We start from the raw sequence: 18,422 nt of genomic DNA on the forward strand, positions 1-18,422 counted from the left end.
GGTGACTCTGCCCCCACTGATCTAGGAATAATTTGAAAGGGGTGCAAAATGCATGCTCAGGAAATAACTGAAGAGAAAATAAAGATGACAACAGTTATATGATGGTGAATGTTTGAAGATAGGAAGATGGACGAGTGAGCATTTTCATAGAAGTGTACTCAATCAGATATGGTGTGTGGAGAAGTGAGAAGGGTCTGAGATTTTACTCTGTACATGTTAACAAGCTAGCCATACCATTTCATAGGTTCAGGAGACTCTCTGAGTCATATACAATGGACTTGGTAACTCCCAGCGTGGGAGGTCCCATAGGTAACTCCTTACCATCAAGTCCAGGGCAGGCCATTTCTGAGTCGCCCAGATAGATTGTGCCTATGCTGTGAACTTGTGTCACAGTTGAGGAGCCCTGAGCTTGGGAAATGTCCCTCTTTTAAAGGGAGTCTGCCCAAGTTTTGCCCCATGGGATTATTTATATTTACCTGTTCAGTTCAATTCAGTTCAGTCGCTCAGTCATGTACGACTCTTTGCGACCCCATGAATCGCAGCACACCAGGCCTCCCTGTCCATCACCATCTCCCAGAGTTCACTCAGACTCGCATCCATCAAGTCCGTGATGCCATCCAGCCATCTTATCTTCGGTCGTCCCCTTCTCCTCCTGCCCCCAATCCCTCCCAGCATCAGAGTTTTTTCCAGTGAGTCAACTTTTCTCATGAGGTGGCCAAAGTACTGGAGTTTCAGCTTTAGCTTCATTACCTGAGGAAGAGATAAATCTATCTTCTGCTCTGCAGGGAGACACTGTCTTCCAACGCTGTTTGTTACACAAACATTCTTGAAAAGATAATTTAGAGCAGAATCTACCCCACTTCTGTTCACAGGATGTGCATAAGCGTGAGAGAATCTCCCAAATCGTGATTGGATATAGAATTAGTTCATAGGGAACAGTGATGACATATTTAAGATTGTTTAAAAATCAAAAGGAGTAGCTCGGTTCAGGCAGCCAAAGTGGACCTGGTGGCCATTAGGGATATATGTCTTGGGGTTCTGAATCGGCATTTGTATTCAACATTTGAAGAATAAGGCAACCGATTATAAATTGGTTTTAGAGTCTCAGAGTAGAAGTAGAATTACATGGATAAGTTTGGATCCATATCACATTCATAGCCAAATTCTACTAAATTTTAAGGATCATGTGGTGGGTGATGAATTGATCCAGTAGGTTTTAAGAATTAAGTAGTGATGTGTTGATCTAGAATATGCTTCCCTTGTAGGAACGAGTTTTGTGACCTCCTGAAGTATCATGATAATGAATGATAATAATGTAGTGAACCTAGTTATGAATCCTGATACAACTGAGATAAAATCTTGACAGTACTTAAAAGTGACTATTTATGCATTTCCACACACAGTAATTGAGTAATCTGTTCCCTGCTACACATGGCATGAAATGTTGGCTGTGTACAGACGTGAAAGAAATGTGTCCTGTGCCTAATGAACTTGCAGTTAGTGTTTTATTGAAAGTCTGAGAGAGAGAGAGAAAGAGAGAGGAGAAGGAAAAAGGGGATTAGGGAATAGGAGGGAGAGACAACAAAGGTATGGAGAGAGTTAAGTATGTGATGGGAGTCAGGATAGTGTAAGGCTAGGGAACTAGTGGGTTATTTTTGTTTGTCTGTCAACTTGTGCTACTGTTTCAGTGTTTTTCAAAGTGATTAAATTCACATGTCTAGTATAGCTAAAATATTCCCCTCTAGAGCATGGGTTCCCAACCTCCAGGATCTAATACCTGATGGTTTAAGATGATTTAAGGTGGAGGTAATGTAATAATAATAGAAATAAATTGCACAATAAATGTAATGTGACTGAATCATCCTGAACTCCCCACCCCCACACTGTTACAGTTTGTGAAAAATTGTCCTCCACAAAACCGGTCCCTGATGCCAAGAAGGTTGGGTACTGCTGTTCTAGAGGAGCCTTTTCAAGGTTTAGTCTGTGGAAAAGGTGTTCGCTATGAGACAATGTAGATTTCTGGGAATGATACCTGAATCAGAATCTTCAAATGGTTGTGGAGTTGAGTGGGTTTGTGTGTGGTCTAGGTGATTTGAACAGGTTCACCTGGTGATTCTTTTCAGATATCAAAGTGTATCAAAGAGGTATGTATCAGGTGTGCATCAGCTCTTTCAGGTATCACAGAGCTGATTTAGAAATTACTTTCTGTTCAACAGCTTTTTATTTTAGTGTTTGTGCTGCAGAGCCAAAAAAAAAAAAAAAAAGATAGTGATAATTGCCAGTTGTGTATTATTCACTTTCACTATTGCTAAAAGGAGTTTTGCTATTCTTACCAGATGACATCTCCTTTACCCTGGCTTATATATTCCAAGAGTCTGCCAATTTATTTGGAGCTAATTGCCTTTTGGAATAGTAGACTTGAAGCTTTGTAGTTAATTTCAGAAGCATTTCCTGAATATGTTATATCCTGGCTGAAATCTATACAACAAGATCCAGAAGCCATGTTCCAAAAGATTTGATTTTCACTGGGCCACAAATAAAAGAATAAATAATGACTGGCTTGATTTCAGCAACTTGTATTTATATGTTTTGCATATATGATACTCCCTTAAATCTTACACTAGAAAGGAAAAATAGAGTTCATATACTGATCTGCTCTTGTTTCTAATTTCATTTATTAGAAGATAAAATGAAATAAGACTGAAGAACTCATTTTACTGACTACTGTGTAAAACTGCTATATTCCCTAAATTGTGTTTGCTTTTGGTACACTCTGTAGTTCCACAGATAAGAGCTTTTTTACAGATCAAAATACAGTGAAAACTTAGGGATCATTAAGATGTCTTCATTCATTTCACTCATATATGTATACATTGAAGTGGTTATCAGTGATTATAGTGCTAATATACTGTGTCCTATGTAGTTGTGTTTGTAAGATTCAAAGGGAAGTAAAACTTTATTGAGTTTATAATATGGTAGATATTGAAATATCAATAGAAAATATATAAAGTAGATATTGTTGTGAAATGCTGAAGAAATGTTTAGTCCATTTCCTGTGATTCCATAGTGAGTGAACAGCAGCACCAGAATTGGAAACTGGATCTGTTTGATTCAAAAGTGCATGCTTATTTTAACAATTTTTTAATTGTTTAATTATTTAACTTATTTTCATACTAGGGCTTCCCTGGTGGCTCACACTTTAAAGCATCTGCCTGCAATGCAGGAGACCCAGGTTTGATCCCTGGATCAGGAAGGTCCCCTGGAGAAGGAAATGGCTACCCAGTAGCCATTCTCCAGTATTATTGCCTGGAGAATTCCACAGGTAGAGGAGCCTGGTGGACTGCAGTCCATGGGGTCACAAAGAGTCAAACACGACTGAGCAACTAACACTGTCACTATCCAGAGTTATCAATGGCACCTGTACACTTTTCTTCAGAACACAGAAGTCTGTTCTTCTACTTGTTTGCTGTTTTCAGTAGATGTGGTTAGATCATTCAAATGGTTATCCTGATTCTTTAGGTATCTTAAGAACATTGGATGAAAATAGGGAAAACTTATCAACAGAGGCATAATACAATAATTTGCTCATTCTTACAGTTTGTTGACTGCTTGAACATTGGTTATATTATACTTGCATCTTTTACCAGTCTATTGTAGAGAACTAGTATTTACTTAATAGAAAGAAAAATCTTGACATACACTAACCAAAGAAATAGTTTTGAATTAGTTATTTATTTGAATGCTATTTCAGTTCTTGATATTATTAACATTGAGTATCAACATTATTGGATTCTCGTAGAAATACCATTTGATCCCTGAAGATTTCCTTTCAAAGCTATCAAAGGAAAATTCTTTGAAATTAAATGTTTCAGAGAACTTTATCTTTCATATGCAATTAGCATACAGTCTAGGAAGTAAATTTCTTACAGGTTTGGAAAATATTCCCAAGAAAAAGTATCTTTAGATATTTTTAAGGAGAATGATAGAATTATTTCTTCTTACGCTGTATAATTATACTGCTTTTATTAAACTTACACATCACTTGATAGAATGCAGTGCTAGTGGAAAAGATAAAGATATGACAAAAAGGTGAAGGTTGAGAATGAATAGACCTTCAAGGGAGCTGATCTTTCTCTGATCTGATAAAACCTCTCCCATTATCTGTTTCTTTCTTTTCTTTTTTTCCTTGCAGATCACTGCATATCAAAGGCTTTCTCCCTGATTAGCAACATTCTCCCTGGATTTGAGGGCAAGACCAAAGAAAAAGATAGTATCCAAACTGACATATGACATTTTGTGCTGTTTTTCTTGTAGTCTTTAGCAAATTCTAAAAAGTACTGGGCGTTTTTCCATTAACCTTAAATAGTTTTCTGCCTGTGTTTTGTTTTGTTTGTTTGTTTTTTAAATTTTGATCCTGCTATGTGTCTGGGTATATCCTATGAATGCCAAGTGATATTAACACTTTGATAGGTTTAGTGGGAAGTAAAGATTGGTCTTGTGGAATAAGAATAAGCTTTGGAGTTGGAAGGCTTAGGTTCAAGTCCATTTTGTTAAACTTGCTCTTAAAATATATCTTTAAAAATTATTTTTTATTTTACATGTTCAAACCGACAGGTAGGTAGGGATGTATATATTATTAGTACTTTAATGACATTGTATCTATACTTATCATTCCATACCCAAAGGACTTCTAAATCCATATGTGCTGTTTTACTTATAATAAAGCCATTTAATGAAATTTTCTGGCTTATCTTAATATGACAGAATCTTCAGTTTTTTTCTTGCAGGTATTTATGCTGATCTCGGTTTTTTGTTTCTGTCTGGTGCTACATCTGGTTTTAGTGTTTGATACTGTACTAAACTGTATTGTAAATTAAATGAGAGGTGATACATTTTCTTTCTCTGAAGTAAGTTATTGTTCAGTTCAGTTCAGTCACTCAGTCATGTCTGACTTTGCCACCCAATGGAATGCAGCACGCCAGGCTTCTCTGTCCATCACCAACTCCCAGAGCTTACTCTAACATGTTCATTGAGTCAGTGATGCCATCTAATCATCTCATCGTCTGTCGTCCCCTTATCCTCCCGCCTTCATTCATTCCTAGCATCAGAGTCTTTTCCAACGAGTCAGTTGTTTGCATTCAGGTGGCCAAAGTATTGGAGATTCAGCTTCAGCATCAGTCCTTCCAATGAATATTCAGGACTGATTTCCTTTAGAATGGACTGGTTGGATCTCCTTGCAGTCCAAGGGACTCTCAAGAGTCTTCTCCAACACCACAGTTCAAAAGCATCAGTTTTTTGGCGCTGAGGTTTGTCAATAGTCCAACTCTCACATCCATACATGACTACTTGAAAAATGAAAGCTTTGACTAGATGGACCTTTGTTGGCAAACAATGTCTCTGCTTTTAATATGCTGTCTAAGTTGGTCATAACTTTTCTTCCAAGGAGCAAGAGGGGTTTTAATTTCATGGCTGCAGTCACCATTTGCAGTGATTTGGGAGCCCAGAAAAATAAAGTCGGTTGCTGTTTCCATTGTTTCCCCATCTCTTTGCCATGAAGTGATGGGACCATATGCCATGATCTTACTTTCTGAATGTTGAGTTTTAAGCCAATGTTTTCACTCTCTTCTTTCACTTTGATCAAGAGGCTCTTTAGTTTTTCTTCACTTTCTGCCATAAGCGTGGTGTCCTCTGCATATCTGAGGTTATTGATCTTTCTCACGGCAATCTGGATTCCAGTTTAATTCCAGCTTGATTCCAGCATTTCTCATGATGTACTCTGCGTATAAGTTAAATAAGCGGGATGACAATATACAGTGCTTTTGAAAGTACTCTTTTCCCAGTCTGTTGTTCCATGTCCAGTTCTAACTATAGCTTCTTGACCTGAATACAGATTTCTCAGGAGGCAGGTCAGGTCATCTGGTATTCCCATCTCTTGCAGAATATTCCACTGTTTATTGTGATCCACACAGTCAAAGTCAATAAAGTAGAAGTAGATGTATTTCTGGAACTCTCTCGCTTTTTTGATGATCCAATGGATGTTGGCAACTTGATCTTTGATTGAACAAGTTATTGTTACAGGGTCTATATATATAGTCAACTATGAAAACAGAGATTTCCTACTAAGCAAACATTCACATTTTATTAGGTAGGGATTTTATCAGTCTTAACACAATTTCCCCATGGCATTTAATGGTAGATCATTGGCTTTAAAATATAAAATGTCACTTTACCAGAATAAAAGCTAATTAGGGACTTACAGTGTCCAGAAGATGTCTGTTTTCTGTGAGTCATGACTAGCTGGTTTTTTGCCACAAGAAAGGGCACCATCAGCAACTATTTGTTTCGATTTCTAAGATAGGCTAAGTAGCTAAAGTTCTGTATTTTGCTTTCTCATGAAAAATGCTAGGTAAAAAAAATTATTTTATTAATTTCTTTGTGAAAAAAGAAGATAGTAGTAGTGCATTTTCATAATATATCTCTTGATTTCCAAGCCGAGGATATAAAATTCAGCAAATTTTCAGCTCCCAACTAACATTTTAAAATACTTTTTTGCTTCTACAAAAATACAGGTCTTTAGACTTCTAAAGCTATTTCACAATCTTGCAATAAATGGCATTTACTTCATAGTGTATATATATACATATATATATAATTCTCACATATATATATGTATATATATGTATAAGAAAGATTATTTGGACTCTCTGCCCTCTAAGAGAATTGTCTTATAGTTTGTGACTGTTGTTCATCCCTGTTTAGTTTTTTTCTAGAAATAATTAGCTGATGATTACTATCACTATGGCTTATTAAACGTGGATTATGTTCATATTATGAACCATGTGATTCTGAGTTAGATCAGAGTACAGACCAGCATGGTCGAGTGAGACCTGGTGCCTTGAAAACCATGTATGGTCCTGTGGGTGAATGTCCCCCAAGGTGTTTTGTTGGATTTGCAGCCTCCTCATGTGTGTCTTGCAAGGAAAAATCTTAATATCCCTCTTCAAGAAATTTTAGAGTTCTAATATTTCTTACCCTAAAAATTATATAACTTATTTATATTCTATCCAGTATTTTTGTTTAAATTCACAAAATGCTTAAGTTTATTATTGGCCCCGTTTGTATGAGTAATTTAGTTCTTATGTGGATTGTTAAAAATGGGGGAAGACATATGTTCTGAATTTTCTAAAGTTTATACATTTTTTCCCTCATTCTGTCTTTTCTTTTTTCTATCTTTCCTAGTAAAGTTTTCTTATAAAGAAATTGCTTCCAATTCCATTTCTTTTACCATTTTTTTTTCATTTCTCAAGCAACATTTTTATATTGTATGTGATTTTCTAAATGTATTGTGATGCAGTGTGACTTTCTGAACTGAATACACTTTTCCCATGATTTTGCTCTGTTTAGGAGTTTGGCTTTGTTAGATAAAAAGAACCTTTTTTGGGTTACTCTCCCTGGTACAATTTCTAACATTTAGTAGATTCTCTTACATTGCATCACTCCCTAGTAGTTGATAAACCGGAACCATTGTCATTTAAGCACACTGGGGAATTTTTCTTTTAAAGTGATTCAGTGGGCTTTCCTGATAGCTCAGTTGATGAAAATCCACCTGCAAGGCAGGAGAACCTGGTTGGTTTCCTGGGTCGGGAAGATCCGCTGGAGAAGGAATAGGCTACCCACTCCAGTATTCTTGGGCTTCCCTGTGGCTCAGCTGGTAAAGAATCTGCCTGCAATGCAAGCAGATTCCAAAATGAAGGAAAAAAATTTATCTGCAAAAAAGCATTAGCAGGCTGACAATAGGTATTTCATCTCCAACTAAACCTAATGAAATAACCTTTTAAAAGTGCTAAAGGTAAATAAGTCAGGCTAGAATTCTCTAATGACTTTGGAATACAAGAAAGAAGGGGAAATAAAGCCATTTTTGAGTATGTGGATTGATAGTTTGCTCCTCACAGGTATCTGAATAAACTCTTAAGAATGTATTTCACTTGATCTTAGCCAAAAGGCCGAGAAGCGATAAGAATGTATTTCAGCAAGGAGAAAATTATTAGAATTTTGTCTTTTTTGGGTAAAAAAAAGAAAGCCAAAACTGCTAGTAAGAAGGTGTGTATATAAAATTTAGCCCATATTTATTGATTTCCTAATGTCATTTCTTTCCAATATATGTTATAAAGATATTCATTAAAAGCAAGATTTTACTAAGATTAATATACTCTAGTGATCAAAGCTTTTCTCTTAAATACTTGCTAGTCATTGACAGATAGCATTGATAGATAGCATCTCACTACTGCAGACGCAGAGGTAGTGAACTTAATGGTATTCAAGAGTACTATGCTATTTGCATTTCTGAAGAGTAAATACATATATCTCAACTTTAGTAAATTAGGTTATTAAATCATTTATAATTTATGAATCACAAATAAGGAACGTGTCTTTTATGTCTTAATAATTGATTTGAAAACCCAAGCATTATATAACAATTATATAATCATGTGGTCATTTGAATTCTAAGAATCTTGTTTCCTTTGCAGCGTCTAGCTTTGGAAGCAGAAAAAGTTCAAGCAGCCCACCAGTGGAGAGAGGATTTCGCAGTAAGCACCCTTTTTAACTACTTGAATTAATATTTACATTAATGTCTTGTGTTTTGATAACTAACGGTTGCATTTAAAATATATTTTTAGTGATGGACTGTGGGACAAAAAAACAGTTCACTATACTTCATTTAAAAAAATACCTTCAAATATTCTCCCATACTCCAAAGTATTTATAAAATTAATAACAGAAAAATAACATTAAGCTGTAGCATTTGAATTATCTTTGTATGTATTATGAAAATATAGTAGTTGAAAACAAGTGGCATTTTCTAAGAAGTCACACGCATAATGTAATCACTTTGGTGGGCAATACAGTTGAAGTTAGAATAAATGTATTAAGATTTGTTTAATTTATTCCACATTAGCTAGACATTATCATTTGTCTGCTCTGGCTTGCTTTTACAAATATCAGATGATACTAACTTTTGTCTAAGTTTTTTTGATCAACTAGTTTTGTTCTTCAGGAGTCATTCGGGTGAATTATACAAATCTCAGAAATTATTGTGATGAATTTCCTTCTTTTTTTTTTGCCTCCCTCCCTCCGACCCTTCCTCCTTCCCTCTTTTCTTTCTTCCGTCTCTCTCTCCCTTCTTCCCTCCCTTTTGCCTTCCCTTCCTTCCTCCCACCTCTAGCTGTATCTTATCTTCGTATGTCCTTGAAGAAGTCTGACCTTAATAGTTAAAAGACTTCTGTTACATATTTGAGTTGTTTCAATTATAGTGAATATCTCTTTAGTTTCTGATTAAAGAACAATTCCAGACAACTCATTTGGGGAATGTTAACTGTGTCCTCCCCACATTTAAAGTATCTCACTCTAATATGATTACAGTAAGAATGACAGCTTGAATATACTGTCCGTTTGTCTTTGAAAAACAAAAATCTCAGATTTCAAGGTGAGAAAGTTGTGCTTCAATTCAGCACTAAACTTGTTTAGTGCTTAGGAATTGAGGTTTAAGGTTTAGAAATTAGCACTTTTAGTTTGTGTTTCTGTGATTATATTGTATATCAAAGGAAAATGTAGTAAATGGCACTTCATTTACTAATAGGGTAATAGTTAAATAGTCTTTTGTGTTTATAAGTTCTGATATTATTTACATTTACTCTCTTTTCAACTTATTTATATTTCTTAAGTAAACTCCTAGTCTACTCAGTTGAGACTCTGATTACTGTCAGTTAAGTTCTTTCATTTGGATTGATCATATTGCTTGATTTATTGGTATCATGTAGATACTGGCTTAATCCACAATTGTTTATTATAGGTGCACAGGTCAATATGGCATCCATAAAATATATATAAAGAAAAAAATTAATGATTAAGTTAAAATGCAATCTTTTTCAATATAGAGGAGAAATTTTAAACACATCCAGTGAAGATTTTACAGGGCAGTTTATTGCTGTTACATGAAAGGAAAATAAACTTGCATTTGTTTGGTGTGGCTTGAATAAACCAAAATAGCCAAATATTCTTTTAATGAACTGATAATTAATGCTATTTATTTTTCCTCCCCTCTTAGAAGTGGCATAGTAAAAGCATAATAGTTGTAAAGTTAGATCTTGTAGTCTGCCTAGTCTTGATATAGTAAGTTGGTGCTGTTTTAGTTTTAATCATGAGTAATTCTGAGAATCTAAAAATTGTAAGTTCATTCAAATCAGATTGCATACTATATAGATTAGATTGCTTTTCTCAAAAGCTTCTCTTGCATTAAAGGAATTTGGTAATATTTCAGTCATTTATTAGTGGTATGTCTTTTCAAATTTTCTAGGGAGAAATGCTGTATAAAAATAACTACAAGTAGGAATGTAGTATATAAAATTTCCTTTCCCAGGAAACTCATTAACACTAAATTAACATTATGGCAATGATTTATTTTTCCTTATAGAAGTAATGGGTGACCATTGTAGATGACATGAAAACTCTTAATAGATGACATGAAAACTCTTAATGGATGACATGAAAACTCTTAAATGTGTGCTAGCCATTACTGTTTTATTTAATCTAAACCATCATCGATTGTATTGCACTTTACCATTTATGTATAGCTAAGAAGGAAAAAAAAAAATAAACCAATCAAATTATGATACATCAACAATTTTAATCAGTATTTATAGTTTTCAGATATCAAAATGTGTAAAAATCCACCTTGAACTATAGCTTTCTAAGATCTACTCTCTCAGTGCCTGTATCCATACAGAAGTATGGCTAGGAGAAGGCATGCAAGAGAACAAGTCAGGTACACAATGACAGTAATGCCATCACTAGATCTTCTATTGTTAAATAGAAAGGAAATGATTTACCCAGATTTAGGAGTTCTTAGCAAACAGTCATCACTGTGTGGGAGAATTTTGAACAAATTCAGTTCTAAATTTCCCTCTAAATTACTTCCCAATTTATTCAAGATCTATGAACATAGTGATTGACATTAAAAGAGACCATTAAAGGGAAAACAAATTAGTGCGCTTTAGAGCCCTGTCAACTCATTTCCTGAGTACCCTTCTTGATGAACTATAAATGGTGTTCACAGTACACATATCTGTCACAATTTGCATGTTGAGAATTGATATTTTCCATGTAAGTCTTTACAGGTGCCCTTCCCTTTGAAATAACACAGGTGAAGGACTGTTGAGACAATAGTGATCTTATATTTGAAGAATAGAACCTGGATGAAGATTGCCTTTGGATTCAAATAAATAAATATTGCAAAGATAGGACATCCTTTTCCTCCGTTTTGTTTCTTTTCTTCTCTGATAAACTAGATGATGCTACAGTTCATTTATATACATTAAGGTTAAACAAATCCTTCAAGACTGAAAAAAAATCAAGTTCACTTTCATGAGTGGTTGGAAATTAGAAATCGATATTAAATCTCTCTTTATTTTGTGAACACAGACAAAACAACTGCAGATTTTATCAATTTCTTAACCAAACATTTAAAAATGTTTAATTTGAAGTTAAATGCTTCCATACTCCAAAAGATCCTTCTTTTAAACTTTGTAAGCCTTTTATCTTTTAAGGGATTTAACTATTTGCATCAGTGCAATATTTCTTTAATGCCACCCTTTAATAATTTAACACTAGGATGATTTGAAGGCAGAAATAATTTACTAAAAGGTACATTAACATTTCAAAGAGAAATATAATATGCCAGTTCTTCCCTCCAGTATATGTAGGGTGGTTTCATTAACATTACTTAGGCAAAATGTTGATTAACATTCTGTAGTCTGTACTGTAGAGAAATCTCAGGAACAACAAGAACAAAAGGCAAAGCACTAAAATGCTGGCAACAAGAAAGGGCTCCTGTAATTCACACTGTCCCTCAGCTCCACTCAATTCCCAGTTGGATGTACAATTGAGGGAACAAAAGGCGTATACTCTAAATGGATTAAGATTTATGCGGTCATGCATTTACAAGTTCAAACCAATATTTGTAAATAAGCTGTGTCTACCAGCTTCCTTTCATGTCTGCATACAATTTACTGGCATTAAAGGGGACTTTTTATGTCATGTATGATGGGGCAAATTATTTTATTAAGGGCAGGTGGGAGAAGGAAAAAGGAGCTTGGAAAATTAATTGTTCTGCATTAAATAATTGCTTTTATTTCTACTGAACAGATCTTTCCCAATTGCTTCTGAAATCTCATTTGATTGCATTGCAATGGTTGGTTAACTAAAGCAATTTTGTTTCCAACTAAGCCTGCAATATTAATTGTACTTACACATGTATAAACATAAGGGGTACCTAATTTGTATTTTAATAAGTGGGATCTTTATGTATGGCTTACTAGCATCAGCTTGCTACTGTGAAGGCTGAGTACAGACAGGCTAAATTGGCCAGTAAATAAAACATTTGACGAGCCTCCTTTTAGCTCTAGCTTCACAGAGAAACTAAATTAGACAGTAGAAATTTTTCTAGTGAAGTTGAATGCTATTGAGTGTTAATCAAGCTAATTTAATTTTAGTTGTATATATATATATATATTTTAAATTACCTTACTCTAATAATATTTTCAAATGTTGCTTTAAAAGTTGTACTGTGTAGAATTTCGTGTTTATATGAGTTAAATTAATAGGCACTGGCATTGTATATTTATTATTTCATCTATCCTTAGCATTTCATGAAATAGCCTTACCTCTGTTGATTGCAGCACAGTTGTGAATATGGGAACTATGAAATCATACTGTATTTATTTTGGTTACAGGTATAAGAGAAACACTTTTCTAAATTTGTACAGGTGCTGGATATGAAAGTGCTGACTTTCTAGGAATGAAAAATGGTGGGCAAAGTGGCATTTTGTCTTAATGAAAGAATGAATGAATTTAATAGATTATTAAGATACTTTAGTCTGTAGCTGGATTTAGTCTTTGTTAGTTTCTGCCTTTGGTAGAGTCGTTCTTTTGGAATCAAGAGCTCTCATATTTCAGTGTATTTTTGCAACACTTCATACATAGGGAAGTAATCAATTTTTAATACTGCTTTTTTGAGTCTTATCAATTTTCTCCTCGTCATCAAGACAGATGAAAAGGAGCCACAGTGCAAAACTGATTTACCCCCATATTGTGGGAAACCAATTTAATAGAAAAGATCCAGACAAATATGTGTTGTCTGACTCTTTTTGTTTGTGCATGCACATAAAAGCCCATGGTAAAATGACTATAAGACACCAGAGTAGAAAATAACAACCAGGGGCTTTAAATGATTCATTATCCTGATAACCCCTTTTTTTCCTTATATTGAAAAGAGAAGCAACATATTTACTCATTATTTATCTAGCCAATACTGTTTAAAAAATTTTTTAAAAAATATATTCTAGTAATTATTCTGTCCTCACTATTATTTCTTTTGAAGCCAAAGTGACATGATAGTATAAGATGATACAGTAGAACTCCTGCAGGTAAAGCATCATGACAATATGTGCTGGAATAATGTAAGTGTCCCGCCTCTCAGGAAGGTAGAGAGGACTTTGGGAAATGGGTAGGTGGATGGAGTCCTATATATTTTCCAAGGCTAATCTGCTGCCTGTGTATGCCAGGATTGAGCTGATTTTACGTTACTACATTAAGGAGAGATTCCTGGAATTACTGCCATGTTCTAAAAATTATAATCATGAAGAACACACAAAATCATCCTCATTGATACTTAAGTTAGAGTCAGTTATTATCATCGGCAGATATTAAATTGCAGTTGTCACAAGAGAGCTTTTGAATGTACCCGTTTTATTAACTTCTTTATAAGTTGAGCTGCATTTTATTACAGTTTTTGGATCCCCCTTATTTGCATTAAGGTGAGGTTTACTATCTTAATTTCTCAATCGCAAAAGAAATAAAAAAGATGAAGAAAAATGTGTCAGCATTACAAATCAATGTAGAGTCTACAAAGATTTGCTCTATAAACTTTTATACGATTCATTTTCTTACTTAAAAAACTGCAGTTACTTTCCATTTTCAATAAATGGTATACCAGGCCTTTCATGATCTTGCCCCATTTTATCTTTAGTAAATTTTCCATTGCAACATTTCCCCAGTAGTTATTACCCTTTCCCTGAAATTCTGAGTCCTAAGCAGAGTAAACTACTTGATGTTTTCCTTAGACAGTATTTCCTTCCTCTTTTCACCTTTTGAAAATTTCTGCCTAGAATCTTTCATCTCTCCCCAATTTCCTTTTGGTTTTGATCCACCAATCTTGGATTCATTGTTTGTTTTATATGGTCCTCTAATGCTGAGTATGTATTCATATTCAGGTATATATTCCCTATATAATTTTCCTTTTACCACATTTTTTCAGCACTGAAATGTAAACTTCTTGGGGATAAAAAAGTTTTGGCTAAAGCATAACCAAAATAACTATAGTCTAGTACATAATAGACAGTACTCTATGAATAAGTAATTTTAAAATAAAAAATACTGAGATATCTATTTTTTACTCTAAACATTTATTGTCAATTTTGCTGGAGAAATAATTTTTAAAGTTTGTTGAAATTGCACATTTTTAATGTCTGAATATGTTTGCCCACAGCTGTGGTATAGTTACATAATACTGGGCTTGGAGGTATGCAAATCTCCTGTAAGTATTGGCTTTCCCACCAGCTTGCAATGCAGTTTCAGAAAAATAGCAATCTTTTGATATTAATTTTTTTTATATAGAAACTCTTGGTTCTGTTGTCTCCACTGGCATAATTATTTTTGTGAGATGCTCTGTGTCCTCCCTAGCTCCATAACAAAGAAGCTATTTACTAGAAACCTTGAGATACATCTCAGGTGCTCACATCCAGGCTGGTGCAAGACCTGTGATGGCTGTTTGCCTAGTTCAGTGAGCATCTCCCAGCTGCATTGACTCTGGTACTTGAGCTCTTTTCATTGCTGTAATGAAAGAAATACCATTCTGTTCAGGCTGCTATCAACTAGTGCATCCCTAACTGTAAAGCCCTTTGAACTGCAGTATTCGGGTATTCTGTGCAGAAAGAGGGTAAATGACCTTATTCCGAACCATAGACAGTTTTTAAAACGTAGATAAATAATATTTTAATGTACCATTTTAAAAAGTCAAAGTTCATACAAAACATCCACTGTAAACAAAATATCATACTTACTTTTCTTTATAGAAAATGGATTGTCATGAGAACACAACATGAGATCTATCCTGTTAAGTATAAGTAAGGGTACAATACTTTGTTACCTAAGGGTAGTGTTGTGTGGTTGATCCCCATAGCTGTTTCTCCAGCTTGGTTGAAGTTTTATGCCATTGACTCCCATTTCTTCCTCCTCCCCAAACCCTGGTGACCACCATTCCAGTCTTTGATTTTAGTAAGTTAGCTGTTTTCGTTATTTCATATAAGTGGAATCACGTACTATTTGTCTTTGTGTCTTCTTTATTTCACTCAGTGCAATGTCCTTGAAATCCATCCATGTTGTGTTTATTGTAGAATCTTTACTTTGTGCGTGTGTGTGTGTGTGTGCATTTAGTCATGTCCAACTCTTTGCAACCCTATGGACTGTAGCCCCCCAGGCTCCTATGTCCATGGAATTCTCCAGGCAAGAATACTGGAGAGGGTTGCCATTTCCTTCTCCAGAGATCTTCCTGATCCAGGGATCGAATTTGTGTCTCTTGTGTCTCTTACATTGGCAGGCAGATTCTTTACCAGCTGAGCTGTCGGTGAAGCCCTCTACTTTTTAGAGAGGCTGAATAATAATATATTCTATTTATATACCATAATTTTTTCATCCATTCATCTGTCAATGGATATTTTGATAGTTTCCACATCTTCAGTTCAGCTCAGTCACTCAGTCATGTCTGACTCTTTGTGACCCCATGGATTGCAGCACTCCAGGCTTCCTTGTCCATCACCAACTCCTGGAGCTTACTGAAACTCATGTCCATTGAGTCGGTGATGCCATCCAACTGTCTCATCTTCTGTCGTCCCTTCTTCTCCTGACTTCAGTCTTTCCCAAGATCAGGGTCTTTCCCGATAAGTCAGTTCTTCATGTCTGGTGGCCAAAGTATTGGAGTTTCAGCTTCAGTATCTGTCCTTCCAATGAACACCCCAGGATTGATCTCCTTCAGAATGGACTGGTTGGATCTCCTTGCAGTCCAAGGGACTCTCAAGAGTCTTCTCCAACACTACAGTTCAAAAGCATCAGTTCTTTGGCACTCAGCTTTCTTTGGCGCTCAGCCCAACTCTCACATCCATACATGACTACTGGAAAAGCTATAGCTTTGACTAGACGGACCTTTGTTGGCAAAGTAATGTCTCTGCTTTTTAGTATGCTGTCTAGGTTGGTCATAGACAGAGTGCCTGAAGAACGATGGACTGAGGTTCGTGACATTGTGTAGGAGGCAGTGATCAAGATCATCACCCCAAAAAAAGAAATGCAAAAGGCAAAATAGTTATCTGAGGAGGCCTTACAAACAGCTGAGGAAAAAAAAAAAAAAAGGAAGCTAAAGGCAAAGGAGAAAAGGAAAGATACACCCATTTAAATGCAGAGTTCTAAAGAATAACAAGGAGAGATAAGAATGCCTTTCTCAGTGATCACTGCAAAGAAATAGAGGAAAACTATAGAGTAGGAAAGACTGGAGATGTATTCAAGAAAATTAGAGGTACCACGGGAACATTTCATGCAAAGATGGGCACGATAAAGGACAGACATGGTATGGACCTAACAGAGCAGATATTAAGAAGTGGTAAGAATACAGAGAGAAACTGTACAAAAAAGATCTTCATGACCAGATAACCACAGCAGTGTGATCACTCACCTAGTGCCAGACATCCTGGAGTGCAAGCAAAGTCAAGTGGCCCTTAGGAAGCATCACTACAAACAAATTTCTAAATTTCCATATCTTAGCTATTTTAAATAAGGGTACAATGAAAATGAAAGTGTTATTATTTCTTCTAGATCTTGATTTTAATTCTTTTGGACACATAGCTGGAAATGGGATTGCTGGATTAAATGATAGTTCTGTTTTTTTTTTTTTTTTCAAATTTTCTTCATTTTTATTTTTGTCCTTTCTCTGTTCCACACCTCATCCAGATACCAAATTACACGTAATAGTCATGTCTCATTAAGTTTCAATTTGTTGTGAAATTTTCAGACTTCCCTCATTTTTTTTAACTGAAGTATAGTTTATTTACAATATTATATCAGCTGCAGATGTATAACATAGTAATTCAATATTTTTATAAATTATATTCCATTATAGTTCTGTTTTTTGTTTTTAGTTTTTTTTTAGAAACCATACTGTTTTGTGTAATGATTGCACCATTTTGGATTCTCACCAGTAGTTTGCAAGGGTTCCAGTTTCTCTACATCCTCACCAATGCTTGTTGGTTATCTAATGCATTAAAGACTTAACGGTCAAAATCTAAAACTGTAAGACACTTAAACATGGCAGAAAAGTTTCATGACATTATTCTTGGCAGTGATTTGATGGAGTGACACCATAAGCATAGGCAACAAAGCCCAAAATAGACAAATGAGACTACACAGAACTAAAAAGCTTCTTCACAGCAAAGGGAACAATCAACACAGTGAAAGAAAAAGCAGCCTAAGAATGGGAGAAAATATGTGCAAACCATATATCTGATAAGAGGTTTATCTCCAAAATATATAAGAAGCCCATACAACCCATTAACAGAAATAACAACCTGAGGCCTTTCTCATCATCAGACTGTGGAGCTAATTCTCATATTCCCATTTATTGAAAGTGAAAGTCACTCAGTCATGTCTGTCTCTTTGCAATCCCATGGGCTGTAGCCTGCCAGGCTCCTCTGTCCGTGGAGTTCTCCAGGCCAAAATTCTAAAGTGAGTAGCTGTTCCCTTCTCCAGGGAATCTTCCCAACTCAGGAAGCACACCCAGGCCTCCCTCATTGCAGGCAAATTCTTTATCGTCTGAGCCACCAGGAAAGCCCATTTATTTAATTCTTCTCTCAAATAGGGCAGAAACACCTTTCCATAGGAGTCTTTGAGGAGACTTAACCTTATCCTCATCTGATAAATATCCCTGTAAACTCTTCTTTATGTTTTTCTCCTTTTGTAGAAAACAGTCCTCCTCTAGCAAATGAATGTATGAAAATAGATTTCTGATAATTTTTCAGCTTTCTTCCTATTCTGAATGTCCTCTATTTTTAAATACATTCATATTTCCAAAAAGCCCTTTGAAATTAAATGAGATAATTTATGGGACTATGCTTAGCACTTTGGAAGGTCTCAAAAATGGTAATTTTAATAGAGGAGGCTCTATCCCCTTCAAGCCTTATTCTTTTTAAGAAGTTCTCATTGCTTCTTAATGATTAAGTGTGGCGGGGCATATCTGCTTAAGAAGGAAAATATGTATTGCCCTT

At 35.2% G+C, this 18,422-nt stretch overlaps 1 protein-coding gene across 22 annotated transcripts in view; it reads left to right on the forward strand.

Moving 5' to 3' along the window:
- The window catches only part of CACNA2D1 (calcium voltage-gated channel auxiliary subunit alpha2delta 1), a 540,433-nt gene that overhangs the window by 283,744 nt on the left and 238,267 nt on the right, over nucleotides 1-18,422 (forward strand). For all 22 annotated transcript variants that reach the window (XM_060414594.1, XM_027968542.2, XM_027968544.2 and 19 more), the window contains one exon: nucleotides 8,529-8,588. In XM_060414594.1, coding sequence (XP_060270577.1) covers nucleotides 8,529-8,588 — 60 coding nt within the window. The remainder of the gene's footprint in view (nucleotides 1-8,528; nucleotides 8,589-18,422) is intronic.

Source organism: Ovis aries, chromosome 4, assembly GCF_016772045.2.
Source record: "Ovis aries strain OAR_USU_Benz2616 breed Rambouillet chromosome 4, ARS-UI_Ramb_v3.0, whole genome shotgun sequence".
NCBI classification, from domain to species: domain Eukaryota; kingdom Metazoa; phylum Chordata; class Mammalia; order Artiodactyla; family Bovidae; genus Ovis; species Ovis aries.